This window comes from Oncorhynchus gorbuscha, linkage group LG22 (genome assembly GCF_021184085.1).
Source record: "Oncorhynchus gorbuscha isolate QuinsamMale2020 ecotype Even-year linkage group LG22, OgorEven_v1.0, whole genome shotgun sequence".
NCBI classification, from domain to species: domain Eukaryota; kingdom Metazoa; phylum Chordata; class Actinopteri; order Salmoniformes; family Salmonidae; genus Oncorhynchus; species Oncorhynchus gorbuscha.
In genome coordinates, this window is record NC_060194.1 from 24655488 (window position 1) to 24677450 (window position 21963).

Consider the following 21963-nt stretch of genomic DNA (forward strand, 5'->3'; position numbering starts at 1 on the left):
GAGATGCTGCTGGCATATAAATCAAAACACACACACACACACACACAAGCTGTACACACACTGGTACACCCCGTAGTGAGGCGTGGCCCGGATGTCAGTGTGTAGGAACATGCTGAACCACTGAATTATGGGGTGGTGAGTTTAACTCATTGCTCTATTGCTTTTCTTCACATAGAATATTTGGACTGTGTGTGAAATATTTTAGATGAAGTAATTGCGGCCTAGGGAGAGTTTCCACTTTTTATTAATGATGTACTGTATATACTAGCTAGAGACTATGCTAATTGATCATTAATGTTATTATGTCACACCTTCCAGTTTGTATCCACGTAGTTTACACTGTCTGGATTGAGGATTAAGGTTAATAATTCTTTACTGTCTGGAAGGAATTAATGACACTACTGAGCCCCAGACAGACAAAGCATCAACTCAGCATGGCTTCATTTCTGCTTGACTGCATCCTTTGTTTCACGTGAAATGACAGCACTACTACTGTATGTAGCTAAGTTTGTTTTCACACATCATGTTTGGGATGTCTTCTCTTGAGAATGCCTTGGTTCGTATTAAGCAGATAAGCAAGGCATCCTTCAGACATGCCTTGTGTAATCACTAATATCATGTAGTAAGTCACACTGCTAGCATTAATAATCAGGAGGAGTATGATCATGCCCCTGGATGACGGGGTAGGAAGCCTTTGTTTTGCCGAAATGCCAATATTTTGTCCCCAACATGTGGTGTCTGGTATTGGCTGGCTGTCCCTTCCTGAGTGGGTCAACAGTGTGAAGCATGCCTCTGATTTTAATTTTGCAATATCAGGAATGTTCTGTTCTTCTGTAACTGGAAAACAAGACTTTTAATCATAATGAATCACTTTGTCTACAGGGAAAACACCAATTGAGTAGCTAGTGTTATGAAGCCATTAGTCACTTGTATGTTACTGACTTCACAATATCTTTGTGTGAGCATAGGGGCAAGTCCAGAGTTATGGTAAAATCTCCCACAGTTATTTATACGACCACATTTTCCCCGAACTGTTAAATATCTGCTCCACATTACGATTCAAAGATGTTTGCAGAAAGAATGGGGTGTCAGCTTTGACATGACTCCTTGAGTTTAAAAACACATATTTTGGTTATTGAACTAGAGTAGGTGAAGTGGAATTACATCCGATAACAAAATTAAGTCCCTGATCTGTACTATACAGAAATGCATAATTATGGATATGAAACTCAAAAGGTGGAAATATGTCATATCCGTCTTTTGCATATTTGGGTATTATTCCACACACTGGCTATAATTGTAATAAGCTCCACCCCCAAACATGACCTAATTTGCTTGGTCTGGGCGAGACCAAATCTGAAACAATCATAGACGTCTATGTTTCACAAATTTGGACATCACAGTAAAGTTCGGTAGAGTACAGGAAGGTAGAGATGTACAGTACAATAAAGTACATTATACTGTATTCTACTCTACTGTTCTGTACTATCCAAACTTGTGAAACATAGACGTCTATGATTGGTTCAGACTTATGAGGCGCGTTCGCGTACCGAAGGGACGCATAGGGTGTGAGTAGCTCCGTTCTGTACCGACAGAACTGATTATATGTAGAAACCAGACAGAGCTTAAATTAATCCTCTAATGGGGCCTCACAAGTGGCTCAGCGGTCTTCGGGTTAGGGGAGGGTTTGGCTGCCCAGGATTCCCTTGCTTTCCTTGTCTCATCGTGCTCTTGCGACTCCTTGTGGCGAGCCAGGCTCCTACAAGCTGACAACGGTAGTCAGTTGGACGGTGTTTCCTCCGACACATTGGTGCGGCTGGCTTCCGGGTTAAGTGTGACAAAAAGCGGAGCGGTTTGGCAGGGTCGTATTTTGGAGGGTTAAGTGTGTCAAAAAGCGGAGCGGTTTGGCAGGGTCGTATTTTGGAGGACGCAGGGCTCTCAACCTTTGCCTCTACCGAGTCCGCAGGGGAGTTGCAGTGATGAGACAAGATTGTAAATATCAATTGGATACCACGAAATTGGGGAGAAAAAAGGGGTAAAAATAAATAAATCATTAAGCCTCTAAAATCAATAGATAAATATATCCCCAAGCAACTGGGAGAGAGTGAGTGGTCAGTTGTGTACAACAGCGAACCAATCAGTTGGTAACGCAACGCAGTGACACAAACGCAACAAGCCATGGCTTCCCCCAGAGGAAAAGGAGCAACAAATGAGAGTAATGAACAGAACAGAACATTGCTCTCAATGCCCACCAAAACAAATGAACTGAAAATAGAATGAAATGAAAGTAGATTCACTTGAAAAGAAAGTAGAGGCTATCATGTCAGATACGCACAAACAAGGTGTGCGCATGAACGAACAAGACAACAAAACGTTATTTTTTTGGAAACACTGTTTCAAACTTTAGAAGATGAATTGGACCGGCAAGAAAATAGAATGATGAAACATGAGAATATTGTCCTTACTGGAAGATGAGGAAAAAGGAGACCTTTCCAGCTACATGGTCAAACTGATATCAGAAGAACTTCACGTGAGTATATCACCAGAAGATCTGGAAAAAAATGCCATAGGAGCGGCATGAAACAGAAGAACGCTAAATACCCTTGCATGGTAATCTTCAAGCCATGCAACTTTCAGACCAAAATCAACATTCTGAAGGGTTAAGGGGGAAGGAGATCAAAATCCACTGCCAGTCCATAAAATTCATCCAGGACCTGTCTGCTAGGCTGAGAAAAAAACGCAAGAAAGACATTCTGTTCAGGATGAAGAGGAAGAAAATTGATAAGCACACTAGGCTACGTACAGTGATGCCTAAGACCAGCTTATTGTAAATTGACACAATATTATTTCCCCCTCACCCCATACAATCTATACTCTACTTTCCCCAAGTAACTATTCTTCTCTATGAAGTAACCATAGAAGTAGCCAATGCTAATGGGCTACATAAATACTGAAAAGACAATACAAAGGGGGAAATATAGCATGTATGTCAACTGTTCTATGGAGGGAGGTGTGTGTGACTGCATATGAATGGGACTCTGAGGGAGAGTGAATATGTGTAGGAGGGCGGTAGAGAATGAGTGTCTATATGTTGTATGTGAATGAAGGAAAATGGACTCGTAAGTTGACGTAAGGATGGGTGTAAATGTGTCGGAAAAGGGGGGGGCGGGAAAAGATGGGAGGTTTTGACGTGGTCCTGTGTAGCTCAGTTGGTAGAGCATGGCGCTTGTAACGCCAGGGTAGTGGGTTCGATCCCCGGGACCACCCATACGTAGAATGTATGACACATGACTGATGGGAGGTTTTGGCATATATTATTATTATTATTATTTGTTTTGCTTGGGTGGACAAGGATGGGAGGTTGACCAGCTTGGCTTGGGTGGGCAAACATTTTTAAATGGAATATTTAAAGAGGAGCTGGGTTGGAGAGGCCTATGCTGCCACTTAATGTAGTAACAGCAGAGGTGTAGGCATCCTGATGAATAAGAATACACCCTTTTCCCTTACATCCCAGCACACGGACCACAGCACACGGACCAAGGAGGATGCTTTTCTCATTTTGAATTGTATTTTACATGGGCAAAAAATACACATTGATTTCATTGTATATCCCCCCAGGGGCAAAAGTGGTGTTTTTACAGTTGAAGTCGGAAGTTTACATACACCTTAGCCAAATACATTTAAACACAGTTTTTCACAATTGCTGGAATGTAATCCTAGTAAAAATTCCCTGTTTTAGGTCAGTTAGGATTACCACTTTATTTTAAGGATGTGAAATGTCAGAATAATAGAAAGAATGATTTATTTAAGCTTTTATTTCTTTCATCACATTTCCAGTGGGTCATAAGTTTACATACACTCAATTAGTATTTGGTAGCATTGACGTTAAATTGTTTAACTTGGGTCAAATGTTTTGGATAGCCTACCACAAGCTTCCCACAATAAGTTGGGTGAATTTTGGCCCATTCCTCCTGACAGAGCTGGTGTAACTGAGTCAGGTTTGAAGGCCTCCTTGCTCACACGATTTTTCAGTTCTGCCCACAAATTGTCTATAGGATTGAGTTCAGGGCTTTGTGATGGCCACTCCAACACCTTGGCTTTGTTGTCCTTAAGCCATTTTGCCACAACTTTGGAAGTATACTTGGAGTCATTGTCCATTTGGAAGACCCATTTGCGACCAAGCTTTAACTTCCTGACTGGTGTCTTGAGACGTTGCTTCAATGTATCCACGTAATTTTCCTTATCATGAGCCATCTATTTTGTGAAGTGCACCAGTCCCTCCTACAGCAAAGCACCCGCAAAACATGATGCTGCCACCCCCTGCTTCACAGTTGGGATGGTGTTCTTCGGCTTGCACGCCTCCCCCTTTTTCCTCCAAACATAACAATGGTCATTATGGCCAAACAGTTCTATTTTTGTTTCATCAGACAAGAGGACATTTCTCCAAAAAGTACAATCTTTGACCCCATGTAGTCTGGCTTTTTTTATGGCGGTTTTGGAGCAGTGGCTTCTTCCTTGCTGAGCGGCCTTTCATGTTATGTCGATATTGGACTCGTTCTACTGTGGATATAGATACTTTTGTACCGGTTTCCTCCAGCATCTTCGCAAGATCCTTTGCTGTTATTCTGGGATTGATTTGCACTTTTCGCACCAAAGTATGTTCATCTCTAGGAGACAGAGCGTGTCTTCCTGAGTGGTATGACGCCTGCGTGGTCCCATGGTGTTATACCTGCGTACTATTGTTTGTACAGATGAATGTGCTACCTTCAGGCGTTTGGAAATTGCTCCCAAGGATGAACCAGACTTTTGTTTTTTGAGATCTTGGCTGATTTATTTAAATTTTCCCATGTCAAGCAAAGAGGCACTGAGGTTGAAGGTAGGCCTTGAAATACATCCATAGGTACACTGCCAATTCCAGTCAATTAGCCTTCCAGAAGCTTCTAAAGCCATGACATAATTTTCTGGAATTTTCCAAGCTGTTTAAAGGCACAGTCAACTCCGTGTATATAAACTTCTGACCCACTGGAATTGTGATACAGTGAATTAAAGTGAAATAGTGTGTCTGTTGTTGGAAATATTACTTGTGTCATGCACAAAGTAGATGTCCTAACCAACTTGCCAAAACTATAGATATTTGTGGAGTGGTTGAAAAACAAGTTTTAATGACTCCAACCTAAATTGGACTCCACCCTTCCGACTTCAACTGTAGAAATAATTCAAGCTATACTAGATCAGACTCAGACAGGAACTATTGTATTTAGCAGGTGACCTAAATCAAGGATTCAGCAAGTTAGACAGATGTATCAATAAAAAAAGGCAAATTCAAGGATTCAATATTTTACAGGACACATGGAGATTAATATTCCCAACGACAAAAGATTACTTATTATTTTCTCAAAGTAAGAAAAGCTATTCAAGACAAATCAACATTATACCAGTGGAAGGGACTCAACTGTGGTTTGTGACTACTATGATTTCCCATTGTTGCCAATTCAATTGCAGTAATTATTTTACTGAGATATATATATATATATATATTATATATTTATATATACTGCTCCAAAAAATAAAGGGAACACTAAAATAACACATCCTAGATCTAAATTAATTAAATATTCTTATTAAATACTTTTTTCTTTACATAGTTGAATGTGCTGACAACAAAATCACACAAAAATGATCAATGGAAATCAAATGTATCAATCCATGGAGGTCTGGATTTGGAGTCACACTCAAAATTAAAGTGGAAAACCACACTACAGGCTGATCCAACTTTGATGTAATGTCCTTAAAACAAGTCCAAATGAGGCTCAGTCGTGTGTGTGGCCTCCACGTGCCTGTATGACCTCCCTACAACACCTGGGCATGCTCCAGATGAGGTGGCGGATGGTCTCCTGAGGGATCTCCTCCTGTGGACAGTTTGTGGATGGTCTCCTGAGGGATTTCCTCCTGTGGACAGTTTGCGGATGGTCTCCTGAGGGATCTCCTCCTGTGGACAGTTTGACTGGACTAAAGCGTCCGCCATCTCCTGGACAGTCTGTGGTGCAACGTGGCGTTGGTGGATGGAGCGAGACATGATGTCCCAGATGTGTTCAATTGGATTCAGGTCTGGGGAACGGGCGGGCCAGTCCATAGCATCAATGCCTTCCTCTTGCAGGAACTGCTGACACATTCCAGCCACATGAGGTCTAACATTGTCTTGCATTAGGAGAAACCCAGGGCCAACCGCATATGGTCTCACAAGGGGTCTGAGGATCTCATTTTGGTACCTAATGGCAGTCAGGCCCTCTACCTCTGGCGAGCACATGGAGGGCTGTGCGGCCCCCCCAAAGAAATGACATCCCACACCATGATTGACCCACCGCCAAACCGGTCATGCTGGAGGATGTTGCAGGCAGCAGAACGTTCTCCACGGCGTCTCCAGACATGTGCTCAGTGTGAACCTGCTTTCATCTGTGATGAACACAGGGCGCCAGTGGCGAATTTGCCAATCTTGGGTGTTCTCTGGCAAATGCCAAACGTCCTGCACGGTGTTGGGCTGTAAGCACAACCCCCACCTGTGGACGTCGGGCCCTCATACCACCCTCATGGAGTCTGTTTCTGCACATTTGTGGCCTGCTGGAGGTCATTTTGCAGGGCGAGGTAGCGGTCCTGCTGCTGGGTTGTTGCCCTCCTACGGCCGCCTCCATGGTTTGGACACTCTTTTATTTTACCTTTATTTAACCAGGCAAGTCAGTTAAGAACAAATTCTTATTTTCAATGCCGGCCTAGGAACAGTGGGTTAACTGCCTGTTCAGGGGCAGAACGACAGATTTGTACCATGTCAGCTCGGGGGTTTGAACTCGCAACCTTCCGGTTACTAGTCCAACGCTCTAACCACTAGGCTACCCTGCTGCCCCTTCTTGCCGCATCTCACATTGATGTGCCATCCTGGATGAGCTGCACTACCCGAGCCACTTGTGTGGGTTGTAGACTCCTTCTCATGCTACCACTAGAGTGAAAGCACTTTATTTTTTTGAGCAGTGTATATATATATATTTTTTTACGTTTGTCATTTTTAAATCACTTGGTATAAAACATGCATAGCTATTTCATGTGGTTATGGAGTCTCTGCTTTATGTACATTTTGCAAATCCATCTCAACCGAGTGGTTCAACTCGCCGTGGAAGTCGAAGAAGGTGTCCTCTGGCAACGGGGGTCTCAATGGAGATGTTGATCCCGGAACTGACACAGACTAGAAACAGCATTGCCTCCCTGGATCCAGAGGTTCCGGTGCATTGTCCTTGGTGGCTTCCCAATCAAGATCGGATCCAGAAGTACCTGCGTCTTCATCCTCGGTTCTGTCTCCCTCTCCGGTGGCTTCTACCTGGGGTTCAGATCCTCGGCACTCCCAACCTCACCAGACCGTGTACATTTGAAAATGAATTTAAAAAACAAATTCTAGCATTAAAAGACGGCCAATATTTTCAGGTCCAATACCATCGTTGGGCCGCGGGTGTGAAAGAGTCAGCAGACTGCTGGTATTACACATCTTGCTAAAATACTACTGTAGCTCTGCTGGAGTCACTTTTATTGATAACTTTGACACCTTCTGGAAGCAGAAGATACTCTACGGGAATGACGGAGTCCATCCAAATCTTCTTGGCTCCTGGACTGTGTCCACACATTTCAAGGCTGCATTGAAACAATGACTGGTAAATGATCCAAGACCAGCTGTGAGAATGAGTCATCATAATGCTGCATCAAATGTACATGATCTTAGGGACATTGGCAATCACGATGTAGGTAATTTAATTGATGTACCCCAAATACATCTGTTTACCCTACAGCTATTGTAAGCAGTAATCATGAGCCTATAAAACAGAGTTACACTGTTAGCGCTGAGGCGGTGTGCAGTAGTAGGAAGACCACTTCATGCAGCTCACCCTGCACTGTCAGCGCCAATGTAAATAACATGAGTAAGTCTACCTCTGATAAGCTTCCCAGTAAAGCATTAAAAACAATCAAGCAACCCTGAAACATGCTTAAAATAGCCCATATTAACATATGTAGCCTAAGAAACAAGGTCCATGAAGTCAATACATTTCTTGTAACAGATGATATTCATATTCTGGCTATCTCAAACTCACTTAGATAATACATTTGATGATACAGTGGTAGCAATACATGGTTATAACATCTACCGAAAAGACAGAAATGCCAACGGAGGCGGTGTTGAGGTCTATATTCAGAACCACATTCCTGTAAAGCTTTGAGACAATCGAATGTTAAAGACTGTTGAAGAAATATGACTACAGTTTCATCTGCCTCACCTAAAGCCCATTCTTGTGGGAAGCTGCTATAGACCACCAAGTGCTAACAGTCAGTATCTGGATAATATGTGTGAAATGCTTGATAATGTATGTGATATCAACAGAGAAGTATATTTTCTGGGTGATTTAAATATTGACTGGCCATCATCAAGCTGCCCACTCAGGAAAAAAATTCTAACTGTAACCAGTGCCTGCAACCTGGATCAGGTTGTCAGTCAACCTACCGGGGTAGTTACAAACAGCACAGGAATTAAATCATCAACATGTATTGATCACATCTTTACTAAAGCAGTATCCAAATCAATAGGATGTCGTGATCACAAAATAGTAGCCATATCTAGAAAAACCGAAGTTCCAAAGGCTGAACCTAATATAGTGTGTAAGAGGTCATACAAGAAGTTTTGTAGTGATTCATATGTTGATGATGTAAAGAATATTTGCTGGTCTGTGGTGTGTAATGAGGAGCAACCCGACGCTGCTCTTGACGCATTTATGAAACTACTTATTCCAGTTACTAATAAGCACACACCCATTAAAAAATGACTGTAAAAACTTAAATCCCCTTGGATAGATGAGGAGTTGAAAAATTGGTTGAGAGGGTTGAGGAGAAAGTTATGGCAATTATGTCTGTCAGCCACACTGTGGCGAAGGTACTGCAAATAAAAAAATCATGTGACTAAACTAAGGAAATAGAAACTACACTATGAAACAAAGAAAGTATATAGAGAATGATCGTAAAAAGCTTTGGGGCACCTTAAATTATTAAATTACATTTTGAATGTGGAAAAAGCCAACTCGGCTCCTTCATTCATTGAATTAGATGGCTCATTCATCACAAAGCCCACTGATATTTCACACTACTTTAATGATTTTTTAATTGGCAAGATAAACAAACGTAGGGATGACATGCCAGCAACAAACTCTGACACTACACATCAAAGTATATCGGACCAAATTATGAAAGACACAAATTGTACTTTTGAATTCCGTAAAGTCAGTGTGGAAGACGTGAAAAAAGTATTGTTGTCTATCAACAATGACGAGCCACCAGTCTGACAATCTGGATGGAAAATTACTGAGGATAATAGCATATGATATTTTCACTCCTATTTGCCACATCTTAAATTTAAGCCTACTAGAGAGTGTGTGCCATCAGGCCTGGAGGGAAGCTAAATTCATTCCACTAACCATGAATAGTAAAGCCCCCTTTACTGGCTCAAATAGCCGACCAATCAGCCTCTTACCAACCCTTAGTAAACTTATGTAAAAAATGGTGTTTGACTAGATACAATGCTATTTCACAGTAAACAAAGTGACAACATAATTTCAGCATGCTTATATGAAAGGACACTCAGCAAGCACAGCACTTACACAAATGACTGATGATTGGCTGAGAGAAATTAATGATAAAATGACTGTGGGAGCTGTCTTGTTAGACTTCAGTGCAGCTTTTGACATTATCGATCAAAGTCTGCTGCTGGAAATGTGTTACGGCTTTACACTCCCTGCTATAATGTGGATAAAGAGTTACTTGTCTAACAGAACACAGAAGGTGTTCTTTAATGGAAGCCTCTCAAATATAATCCTGTTCGAATCAGGAATTCCCCAGGACAACTGTTTGCTTTTTTCCATTTTTACTAATGGCATGCCACTAACTTTGGGTAAAGCCAGAGTGTCTATGTATGCTGATGATGCAACACTATACACGTCAGCTACTACAGCGACTGAAATGACTACAACACTCAACAAAGAGCTGCAGTTAGTTTCAGAGTGGGTGGCAAGGAATAAGTTAGCCCTAAATATTTATAAAACTAAAAGCATTGTATGTGGAACATATGGGAAATAATGTGGGAAATGGAGTAAGTTGAGATGACTAAACTGCTTGGAGTACCCTAGATTGTTAACTGTCATGGTCAAAACATATTGATGCAGTAGTAGCTAAAATGGGGAGAAGTCTGTCCATAATAAAGTGCTGCTCTGCCTTCTTAACAACACTATCAACAAGGCAGGTCCTACAGGCCCTAGTTTTGTCGCACCTAGACTACTGTTCAGTGGTGTGGTCAGGTGCCACAAAAAAGAACTTAGAAAAATTGCAATTGGCTCAGAACAAGGTAGCACGGCTGGACCTTGGATGTACACAGAGATAATATTATATTAATATATTAATAATAGTAATACCTCTCCTGGCTCAAAGTGGAGGAGAGATTGACTTCATCGCTACTTTTATTTATGAGAGGTATTGAGATGTTGAATGCACCAAATTGTCTGCACACAGGACACTCATGCATACCCCACAAGACATGCCACAAGAGGTCTCTTCACAGTCCCTTAGTCCAGAACAGACAATGGGAGGCACACAGTACTACATAGACTACATGGAATTCTATTCCACATCAAGTAACTCATGCCAGCAGTAAAATTAGATTTAAAAACAGATTTAAAAAACACCTTATGGAACAGCAGGGACTGTGAAGCAACACAAACAATGGCATAGAGACATGCACACACACACACACACACACACACACACACACACACACACACACACACACACACACACACACACACACACACACACACACACACACACACGCACACGCACACGCACACGCACACGCACACACGCACACGCACACACACACTATACGTACACATGGATTTAGTATGTTATTCATATTTAGATATGTGCTAGTGGTGGAGTAGGGGCCTGAGGGCACACAGTGTGTTGTGAAATCTGTGAATGTATTGTAATGTTTTAAAAATTGTATAAACTGCCTTAATTTAGCTGGACCCCAGGAAGAGTAATGGGGATCCATAATAAATACAAACGTTGTCTTGGGATGCATGCACATCCACAAGTACAGTGAAATGCCTTTCTTGCAAACTAAAAGATTGGTAGATAAGTCATTATGTATTCCTACCCATGCATAACTGCTTCCTTTCTCTTTTTTTCTATGACATGCTCACAAAAGAACGTCCTAATCGTAGAGGTGAGTCAACATGCTTCCCCCCCCCCCTTCCTCTTCTCTATTTAAGTCTGAGTGCATCCATCAAATACTCCATATGTTTATCCAGGCCATGGGGGAGCAGAGGACATTGCCTCATGGCTCTCATTCTCTGTATGTAGGTCTAGGTTCTACCAGACCAGGGTCATATTCATTGGGCGCCAAACAGAAGAAAACAGACAAACAGGGAAGGACTATACAAACTTATCCAATAAGAAACGCTTGTTTTCGTTATAAGTTGAAAAACGTTATGGTGTGCTCTAATGAATACGACCCTGAATTGGACATAGTAAAAACTTTTTTAATTGACTGTCTCTGTCCATTAGGGAAGTTTGATTGTCTCTTCTCAGAATTGATTCAAGAAACTTTCCTCTCAGCAGCACAGTAATTGGGAGCCTATTATAGGGACCTCTACTTTGGGAAGGATTCTCTTTGAAATGACTGAAAGCATTACTGTCATACAATGAGTGCTTACATTAAGCAGAGATCTTTAAAACAAGCATATGAATTCAGCTGTGTTCATTAGTAGTCTATACAGAAACATGGATAAAATGTACAGAATCAAAGTAAATTGCATTTATAATGGGGGAGGGGCAGTAATTGGAAGTTGGGTATGCGGTCTATCAAAATAAGCCCTCATCAAGTCCATATCCCTTCCATTATCAATTACCCTCTTTATAGTTTGTGCAGCCCTGTTCTTTGTATTACAGAGTAGGTCTTCATATTAAAAGGACATAGTCTCTCATTTCTAGTTTCATCCTCATTATTACATTTACATTTAAGTCATTTAGCAGACGCTCTTATCCAGAGCGACTTACAAATTATTATAGGGAAATGTGTTCTATGTCATCCCCCTCACAATTTCCCACCTACACACACCAGTCCTGGGTTAAGTGTCACGAACCGGCTCAAAGCCCGTAACAAAGGGAGACAACGTGGAGATAAGGAGTAGCAAAATCTATATTTATTAAATAAGTAACTAAGTATAATATACAATGGTGTGTGTAATCAGTAATCAGTAGTGTAAGTGAGTGTTTTGCATGCATGAATGTGATAATGCAGGGTGATGAAAGGTGCCAAAGCAAACAAACAAAAGGCCACCAAGAACCACAACAGAATCTACAAAAGGTGTCTGCATGGAGAGAGTCTCCTCCATGAATGTTGAAGAGGTCTATTTATCCTGGGAGACACCTGGCCCAGGTGTTTCCCATGTAGCTGACGACCCTCTCAACTCCGCCCACCGGCATCCTAATAAGGAAACAAGAACAAAGACAGAATACGGCAGACAGAGTGGGAGGGTCGTCACACTACTATTTCAGTTATTTCAACTTTACTTTTCAATACATTTCAAAACAAGTACTCAAATAAGCTTTATTTGGAAAAACAAGTACTTTCATATTTTATTTTTGGTGAATCTCTTAGACAATTGGTTAAAGTTATGTATACTAACCTTTAGGTATAAAATAGTAAAGAATGGCTACTTCTCAGAAAGTATTAATCTGTCGAGGAGTAAAACAAGGCTGTCTGCTATCGATATATCTATTTATTATGGCCATCGAAATGTTAGCTATTAAAGTCAGATCCAACAATAATATGAAGGGGATAGAAATCCAGGGCTTAAACACAAACTTGTCATTGTACGCTGAGGATTCATGTTTTCTTTTAAATCCACAATTTGGATCGATCCACAATTTGGATCCCTCCACAGCCTCAGAGGATCTAGATCATTTTTCTTACCTCTGGATTACAATAAAATTATGATAATATTACGTATTGGATCACAAAAAAATACATCTTTTACATTACCGTGTAGTTTTCCATGGCCTTTTTCCCTTTATTATTGCCATTCTTTAAGCAAGCCATAGAAAGTTGATTGATATTTCAGTTTAATTGACTTGGATAAGACTGAACAAATATTACAAAAAATTGTAAATCATATCAGAAATAGGACTGGTGGAGTTACTGTAGTTGGGAAGAGATTTGCGATGTACCGATTCCATGGCACATGGTTTATGAACTGATACACAAAATGACGCCGGATTCAAAACTGTTTTTAAATGTAAAATTACTAAATACAATTTTTGCAACAAATAGAATTGTAAGGGATTTCCTCCTCTACCTCCGAAGAGGAGAGGCGGAAAGGATCAGAGGACCAATATGCGGCGTGGTAAGTGTCCATGGTTCTTTTAATACGAGAATGTGCACATGAACAACCGAATACAAAAACAATAAACGTGGAATGAACAAAACCCAAAACAGTAGAACGTGGAACGTGGAAGACACAGACACGGAAACAATCACCCACAAACACACAGTGAAACCCAGGCTACCTAAGTATGATTCTCAATCAGAGACAACTAATGACACCTGCCTCTGATTGAGAACCATACTAGGCGGAAACATAGAAATAACCAAATCATAGAAAAACAAACATAGACTGCCCACCCCAACTCATGCCCTGACCATACTAAATAATGACAAAACAAAGGAAATAAAGGTCAGAACGTGACAAGAATGTTATATGGAGGATACAACCATACCAGCTCTGCAGATTTTGCTGCGAAGTGACAATCATTAGATCACTTGTTTTGGTACTGCCTATACAGTATGTACAGTGCGTTTGGAAAGTATTCAGACTCCATTACTTTTTCCACATTCTGTAACGTTACAGCCTTATTCTAAATGGATTTAAATAGAACCCTATAGAATAGAAGCACTTTTGCCAGTGATTACAGCTTTGTGTCTTCTCGGGTATGATGCCACAAGCTTGGCACGCCTGCATTTGGGTCGTTTCTCCCATTCTTCTCTGCAGATCCTCTCAGGCTCTGTCAGTTTTAATGTGGAGCGTCGGTGCACAGCTATTTTCAGGTCTCTCCAGAAATGTTTGATCAGATTCAAGTCCGGGCTCTGGCTGGGCCGCTCAAGGACATTCAGAGACTTGTCCTGAAACCACTCATGCGTTGTCTTGGCTCTGTGTTTAGGGTCAATGTCCTGTTGGAAGGTGTTTGCTCCGTTCATCTTACCCTTGATCCTGATTTGTCTCCCAGTCCCTGCCACTGAAAAACATCTCCACAGCATGATGCTGCCACCACCATGCTTCACTGTAGGGATGGTGTCAGGTTCCTCCAGACGTGACACTTGACATTCAGGACAAAGAGTTCAATCTTGGTATCATCAGACCAGAGAATCCTGTTTATCATGATCTGAGAGTCCTTTACGTGCCTTCTGGCAAACTTCAAGCGGACTGTCGCGCCTTTTACTGAGGAGTGGTTTCGTATGGCTACACTACCATAGAGGCATGAATGGTGGAGTGCTGCAGAGATGGTTGTCCTTCTGGAAGGTTCTCCCATCTCCACAGAGGAGCTCTGTCAGAGTAACCATCAAGTTTTTGGTCACCTCCCTGACCATGCCCTTCTACCTCGATTGCTCAGTTTGGCCGAGCGGACTGCTACAAATGTCATCCATTTAAGAATGATGGAGTCCACTGTGTTCCTGGGGACCTTCAATACTACAGGAATGTTTTGGTTACCCTTTCCCAGATCTGTGCCGTGACATCCAAAGGACACCATACCTACTGTGAAGCACGGGAGTGGAAACATCATGCTTTGGGGCTGTTTTTCTGCAAAGGGACCAGGACGACTATAAAGGAAAGAATGAATGGGGCCATGTATCGTGATATTTTGAGTGAAAACCTCCTTCCATCAGCAAGGGCATTGAAGATGAAAGATGGCTAGGTCTTTCAGCATGACAATGATCCCAAACACACCGCCCGGGCAACGAAGGAATGGCTTCGTAAGAAGCATTTCAAGGTCCTGGAGTGGCCTAGCCAGTTTGAGATAAACTTTTGTTATTGACCAAATACTTATTTTCCACCATAATTTGCAAATAAATTCATTAAAAATCCTACAATGTGATTTTCTGGATTTTTTTTCTTCTAATTTTGTCTGTCATAGTTGAAGTGTACCTATGATGAAAATTACAGGACTCTCTCATCTTTTTAAGTGGGAGAACTTGCACAATTGGTGGCTGACTAAATACTTTTTTGCCCCACTGTATGCTGAGCACTTGTTGCATGCTTTTCCTTCACTCTGCGGTTCAACTCATCACAATCCATCTCAATTGGGTTGAGGTCGGGTGATTGTGGAGGCCAGGTCATTTGTTAAGAGTACTCTATCACTCTTTCTTGGTCAAATAGCCCTTACACAGCCTGGAGGTGTGTTGGGTCATTGTCCTTTTGGAAAACAAATGATAGTCCCACTAAACACAAACCAGATGGGATGGTGTATCGCTGCAGTATGCTGTGGTAGCTGTGCTGGTTAAGTGTGCCTTAATTCTAAATTAATCACAGACAGAGTCACCAGCAAAGCACCCCCACACCATAACACCTCCTCCTCCATGCTTTACGGTGGGAACAACACATGCAGAGATCATCCGTTCACCCACACGTCTCACAAAGACACAGTGATTGGAACCAAAAATCGCACATTTGCGACTCCAAACCAAAGGACAGATTTCCAAGGGTGGCTGTATGAATCTCAAATCTAAAATATATATATATTTTTTTCACACTTTTTGGATTACTACATGATTCCATATGTGTTATTTCCTAGTTTTGATGTCTTCTATATCTTCAATATATTCGACAATGTAGACTATAGTAATAAATAAATAAAAACCCTTGAATGAGTAGGTGTTCTAAAACTTTTGATGGTAGTGCATATATTTAACAGAAAATATATGGGGGGTTGAAAATCATGCAGACAATTATATTGATAGAAGCCACAACCTATCTGCAATATTAAGGTTGATCTAACCCTAAAAAATATTGGAATGTATTTGGAAATACACAAATACATTGACTCAATACAAGGGAGTGTTTTTGAAAACAGTATTCTAAATAAGTATTTGAAAATACTTTCAAATACAATTTGGGCGACTATTTGGGTTTTAGAAAATAACATGAAATTCTGAAATAAAGTTAAGTGTTTTGGATTGTGTGTTTGAACCTAGATCAGACATGCACACACACACACAGAACAATGAAGAAGGGTGGCTATGTGTCAGATTATGAATAGAGGGGCCACACAATAGAGCAGTGATCAGCTGACATAAACAAAGTCAGACAACAAGACATCAGAGTGGATCCGTGCCACAACTCTGGGAACCATAACAGCCTACCCCTCCACCCCAAACCGATGACTGAAACCACCAGTTTCACTAGATGTGTTCCGGGTGAGATGGGTTTCAGTCTAACCCTGGGTCACACTTTGGTTATCCTCTCTTTCACTGTGAGCTCAGACTGCTCAGTGGGAACGGGGCTACACACTCAGTGTACACACACACACTCACACTCACACATGGATTTTCTTAAACACTCTTATTTGTTTTGTTAGTGTGAAATACCAGTGGGCTCTCAGCTTGGTGTATATTTGACTTTGAGTGTTGACAGCTAGTCACATAGTCCTGCTGCTACAGTTTTTTTTGTGTTTGTTGTCCTCCGCAGGCAATTGTAGACACAGGCAAGACAATGAAGACTCTCCTAAAACATGTGGAGGCTTTCAGGCCCAAGATGATCAAAGTAGCAGGGTGAGTCCTGGCATAAAACCACTAACACCACAACAGACCAGGTGACCTACGCTTAGTCACTCAATTCCATCTTTCCAGTCTAGACAGAAGAAATGAGCAGAGTTTCAGTGTGCTACTGGTAGGGATATTGGGGATGATACATGCTTGTGTTGCGTGTGCCTCCTGTGTTCTGTTTCAGTTTGCTGGTGAAGAGAGTGCCAAACAGTTCAGGATGTCTCCCAGATTGTATGTAGCAGTTCTATCCATTTTGCTTTTATGTTTTCATTATTATATGTTATATGTCCATGTAATAATAATGATTTACTTGTCTTATATGACCTGTAACATGACCAGTTACAGGTAATAGCTCAGTTTTAAATGGTCTGTTCACAAACAGATGGTTTGTTTGTTTTGTTTTGGGAACATTGCTGTAGTGCTAATCCTTCTGCCACATCTCTTCCATTTCAGATGTTGGTTTTGAGATACCCAATCGTTTTGTAGTTGGATATGCCTTGGACTACAATGAGTATTTCAGAGACCTCAATGTAAGTTTTTCTTTATTCAAAACTGATTTTAATTTCAGCGATGTACTTCACTGGGTCCTCATTCACCGCCCTGAATGGCTGATGGGATGTCTAGAGCACAACCCTCTTACCCAGATGAACAGTCATTGGTCTATTATAATCAGATCGCATTCTGACTTCATCATGTGGGCCAAAAGTTCCATCCCACCTGAAAAGGCTGAAATTCCAGAATTTAGTTTTAAACAGCTCTTACAGAAAATGGGCATTATCATCATTTTCACAATTTCAGAGAGTTATTTCGACCTCAAAGTGTGGAAATATCATCATAAAAAGAACAGGAATCTATTTTTAACTGCACTGCTCCTTTAAAGCGCAGTGATATTTGTCATATGACTTCCTTTTCCCTCAGCATATCTGTGTGATCAGTGAAAGCGGGAAGCTGAAATACAAGGTCTAAGAAGTGATGTTTATAGGATTCTGCAGAGGAAATGTTTCCACAAGAAGCTTGGACACTTCCCATGAGAGGCCATGCAGTAACAACGGTTATCAAACCCAAAGACCCTCAGTCTCGCTCTTTGCTGGTTGACACACCTCAGGGCCTACCCATAGACCATTGGACTCGTTGCATGATAATTAGAACCTCCATAGTTATTTTTATAACAAAGCTGTGAACCTGTGATGTACTGTTACAATGTTCATGAAACCTGTCTGTGTTGATGAAAAATATATAATGAACAGACATTGTTATGTAGAATTTGTAGCCATCAATGTTTCGTTTTAGTGATATTTGTTTATCTCAACTTACTGCTACTGTATTTTGTGGGACACATTTGGCCCATGTAAAGGTGGGCACCGTCCAGTAGATTAAAATAAAAAATATACAATAACAATTATAATGTTTTATCGTCACATACATCGGATAGGGGCAGCGAAATGTGTTGTTTTACAGGGTCAGCCATAGTACTGCGCCCCTGGTGCAAATTAGGGTTAAGTTCCTTGCTGAAGGGCACATTGACCGATGCCATTTGTTCTTATGAATTCCTACTGTCCAATTTAATTCAAATTCAGCTGCTTTTCTGATAAAAGGGAATTGCACTGTATTGAGAGGAGAATGTATTTCAACCTCCATTGGTCATCTCATTAATTATTTAATAAACTTAAATGAACCTATGCTGTATAACAGGGTATGAGACATTGCAATGAGGTTTGTTCTTTCTGCATAGTAAATAGTGTCTTTTTGCTTTTGATACTTTACTGTAGAGGTTCTCACAAGATAGAAACCCACTGTACATGTCTCCCTGAGGACTAGTTTTTATTTATTTTCTACATTTAAATTCTTAAGTCTTACTTTATTCAACCAAAATTATCTTGTGATGAGCATTAATGTAGTATACCATAGTCATGGCATATTTAATATCCCTGAGATACTATTACATGACAACACAACTCTAAAATTGTTGTCCTCATTTTCTGTTCCTGGACAAACAAGGAGTCATTCTACAGTGACTATAGCAAACATTAGGAACACCTTCCTAATATTGAGTTGCATGGACTACAATGTGTCAAAAGTGTTCTACAGGGATGCTGGCCCATGTTGACTTCAATGCATTACAAACCAGTGTGCCTGGCACCTACCATTCCCCATTCAAAGGCCCTTATATTTTCCATGTCTCAGGGCTTAAAAATGTGTTTCCTCCCCCTCATCTTCACTGATTGGAGTGGATTTAACAAGTGACATCAATAAGGGATCATAGCTTTCACCTCAGTCTTATCTTATGAAAAGAGCAGGGGTTCTTTGTTTTTTTCTCCCAATTTCAATTATGATCTTGTCTCATAGCTGCAACTCCCCAACGGGCTTGGGAGAGGCAAAGGTCGAGTCATGCGTCCTCCGAAACATGACCCGCCAAATCGCGTTTCTTAACACCCATCCACTTAACCTGGAAGCCAGCTGCACCAATGTGTCGGAGGAAATAACTTTCAACTGACGACCAGAGTCAGCCTGCAGGAGCCCAGCCCGCCACAAGGAGTCACTAGAGTGCGTTGAGCCAAGTAAAGTCCTCCCGCCCAAACCCTCAACTAACCTGGATGACGCTGGGCCAATTGTGAGCCGCCCTATGGGACTCTCGGTTACAGACAGTTGTGACACAGCCTGGGATCAAATCCAGGTCTGTAGTGACGCCTCAAGCACTGCGCCACTCGGGAGGCCCAGAGCAGGTGTTCTTAATGTTTTGTATACTCAGTGTATTTTCCCAGTTCTTTGGTCATAAGTACCTGGTCCTCCTGGAAGCCTTTTAGAGTTCTGGTTTCTCACCTTGTAGTGGTGAAGTGGGTCAAAGAGACATCTTTACAAGATTTGAACTTTGAACTCACCTCAGTATACGTTGACCAGGTAAATGCACTGAAAAACTAGGTAAGTGACAGAAAGACTAAATAAATACTCAAAGGACCAAAAGTGAGCAAGTTGTGTGTGAACTGCAGAGCCCTTTGTATACACCTGACACATGATTCCACTGTGTTTGAGAAGCAAGACAAGCATCGTTATAAAAACAAAAAGGTTTGGTCTGTTTACCTGTTAGTGAACTAACTCTTATTGTATTCGATAAATGATGGCCTCTCCATATAAAACTGAGCCATCTGAGATTACTCAAAGCCTACCTCTTCCAGATGTTTATTTTGGTTATATCATGTTTCTTACACCTCTAAAATACAGCCGACATGCCCTGTTTATTCACTATTTAGCTATATAAGAATGCTTTCTAACCACCACTGCCCCTGGCAGAACAGTTGGAAGTAGAACTCACAGCCGTTGGAAGTAGAACTGGCCAGGGCAACATTATGAAAGTCCCCTGGCCAGGATGACCTCCTTGACAAAGGTCACCAATCCCAGGAACAGGTGGCCCCTTCTGTTGGGAGGAATGAATGGGACATTTGTCTTGGCCCTGAAAACACAGCAGTTTTTAGTCCCTCCTTTCTGGTTTATGTGTGTACGTGTGTGCAAGTGTGTGAGTATGCGTAAAATGTAACAAACCACAACACAGACCATGTCATTTGAATTCCACACTGATCTAACCAAACAGATTGAAGTATTAAATGTTAAACTAACGCCAATGTCAAATTACCAACAAAAAAAATAAAAACAGCAAAACCTTAACCTAAAATGCTGTAATTCCAGTATAATTCAGTCAGCGAGCCCAGCCAGTGTATGCCAGATTTTACTGTGGAGGAAAACCAGAGGGTCATGATGATTGTGTTGATGATTATGGTGGGTAGGGGGAACTGTGCATGCCTCTCTCATTCTCTCTCTTTCTCTCATACAGTGGGAATACACATTCCACTCCACTGCCATACACATGCCAAACCCTTCTCACCCCACTTTGAACCAGCCACCATGTGACTCTTGTAATCTAGCCAAGCAGTTGCTGTTGTTGTATGAGTGTTTGTGTGTGATAGAGAGAGATTCCGACAGACACAGGGTGGCTCACAGTTGAGTAGTTTGACCAGCATTGATGTCTGATACAAGCAGCACAAACTGGGAAGTTATCTTGAGGTTTTATAAAAACATTTAAAATCAAACTTTTAAAAGTGATCATGTTGCAACAGGCAGATTTCAGAACTATTTTATCCCCGTTATTTTTTATTTTCTGAAAGTCCAAAAAGTTTCGGCCTCATTGGAATAACAAAAACACAACCTTTGTGGATGAGTTTCTCTTGCGACTTTGTAATGAGTTATACGATTGGTCAAGTTTAAAAGCGGAAGTTACTACATTTCTTGTGATTGGCGCTTGCGAAAGGAGGATGATCTTTGGGATTCGGGAACGGTAGAAGCAAAATTACAACTTCCAGCAGCCGCGTGTGTCTCCCTGGAGTTGGGCTGGGATACTTTGCAAACTACTGTGTATTTCGTGAGGATATTGAAATATGATAGAAACATATACAGGACCAAAATATTTTTTTAATATTTTTTTTTATGGGAAATAAATACGTTCCAACACACTATGTAACGTCGCTTTTCACAACAGGTAGGTTGTTCCATTATTAGCATGCTAGCTAGTAGTTAACCTCAAATTGCATCGATAGGCAGTTTTATTATTATTATTATTGCCAATGACAAGATACTGAAGAATAGTTAGCCAAACAGGTTCCACATAAGGTTGCGAAGTTTCTTAGTTACATTACAAAGTTACACTTACGAGAACCCTGGTGTATCGTGTCATGTAATTTTAACGTTCACTCACCCCACAACGAAGTTGTTTGTTGAAGAAAACTTTGTTTGATTTAGTAGTGATCAGAGCCAGCTAACGTTAGCCGGTTAGCTGCGTCAAGTTAGCCGGACAGCCAGGGCACTGTGTGAGGGCAGGAGGAACATCGGCGACCAAACGACATGCCTGTCTTTTGTTTGCCACTTGCCATAGTTTATACTTGATCTGATTAGAAAACAAGTTCACAGTTGGCAAGGTGACCAGTGAAATACGTTGGTTAGCCAGCTAGTAAATCTATTTTCGTTCTCGTTCCATTATTAACCGAATACGAGAACAAACTACTACCTTTGTATACATT

The 21963-nt window shown here is 41.2% G+C and overlaps 2 protein-coding genes across 4 annotated transcripts in view; both read left to right on the plus strand.

Annotated features, from left to right (window-relative positions):
- Nucleotides 1-18591, plus strand: part of LOC124010161 (hypoxanthine-guanine phosphoribosyltransferase-like) — a 30356-nt gene extending 11765 nt beyond the window's left edge. Inside the window, exons 6-10 of the mRNA XM_046322545.1 lie at nucleotides 11285-11302; nucleotides 16821-16903; nucleotides 17082-17128; nucleotides 17351-17427; nucleotides 17816-18591. Coding sequence (XP_046178501.1) covers nucleotides 11285-11302; nucleotides 16821-16903; nucleotides 17082-17128; nucleotides 17351-17427; nucleotides 17816-17863 — 273 coding nt within the window. The 3' untranslated portion in view covers nucleotides 17864-18591. The remainder of the gene's footprint in view (nucleotides 1-11284; nucleotides 11303-16820; nucleotides 16904-17081; nucleotides 17129-17350; nucleotides 17428-17815) is intronic.
- A 2317-nt stretch (nucleotides 18592-20908) lies between these two features.
- The window catches only part of LOC124009127 (rho GTPase-activating protein 21-like), a 68370-nt gene continuing 67315 nt past the window's right edge, over nucleotides 20909-21963 (plus strand). Inside the window, exon 1 of one of the 3 annotated variants that reach the window (XM_046320623.1) lies at nucleotides 20909-21425. The gene's annotated coding sequence lies outside the window, so the exon portion shown is untranslated. The remainder of the gene's footprint in view (nucleotides 21426-21963) is intronic. The other 2 variants (XM_046320620.1, XM_046320621.1) reach the window with 2 other exon arrangements.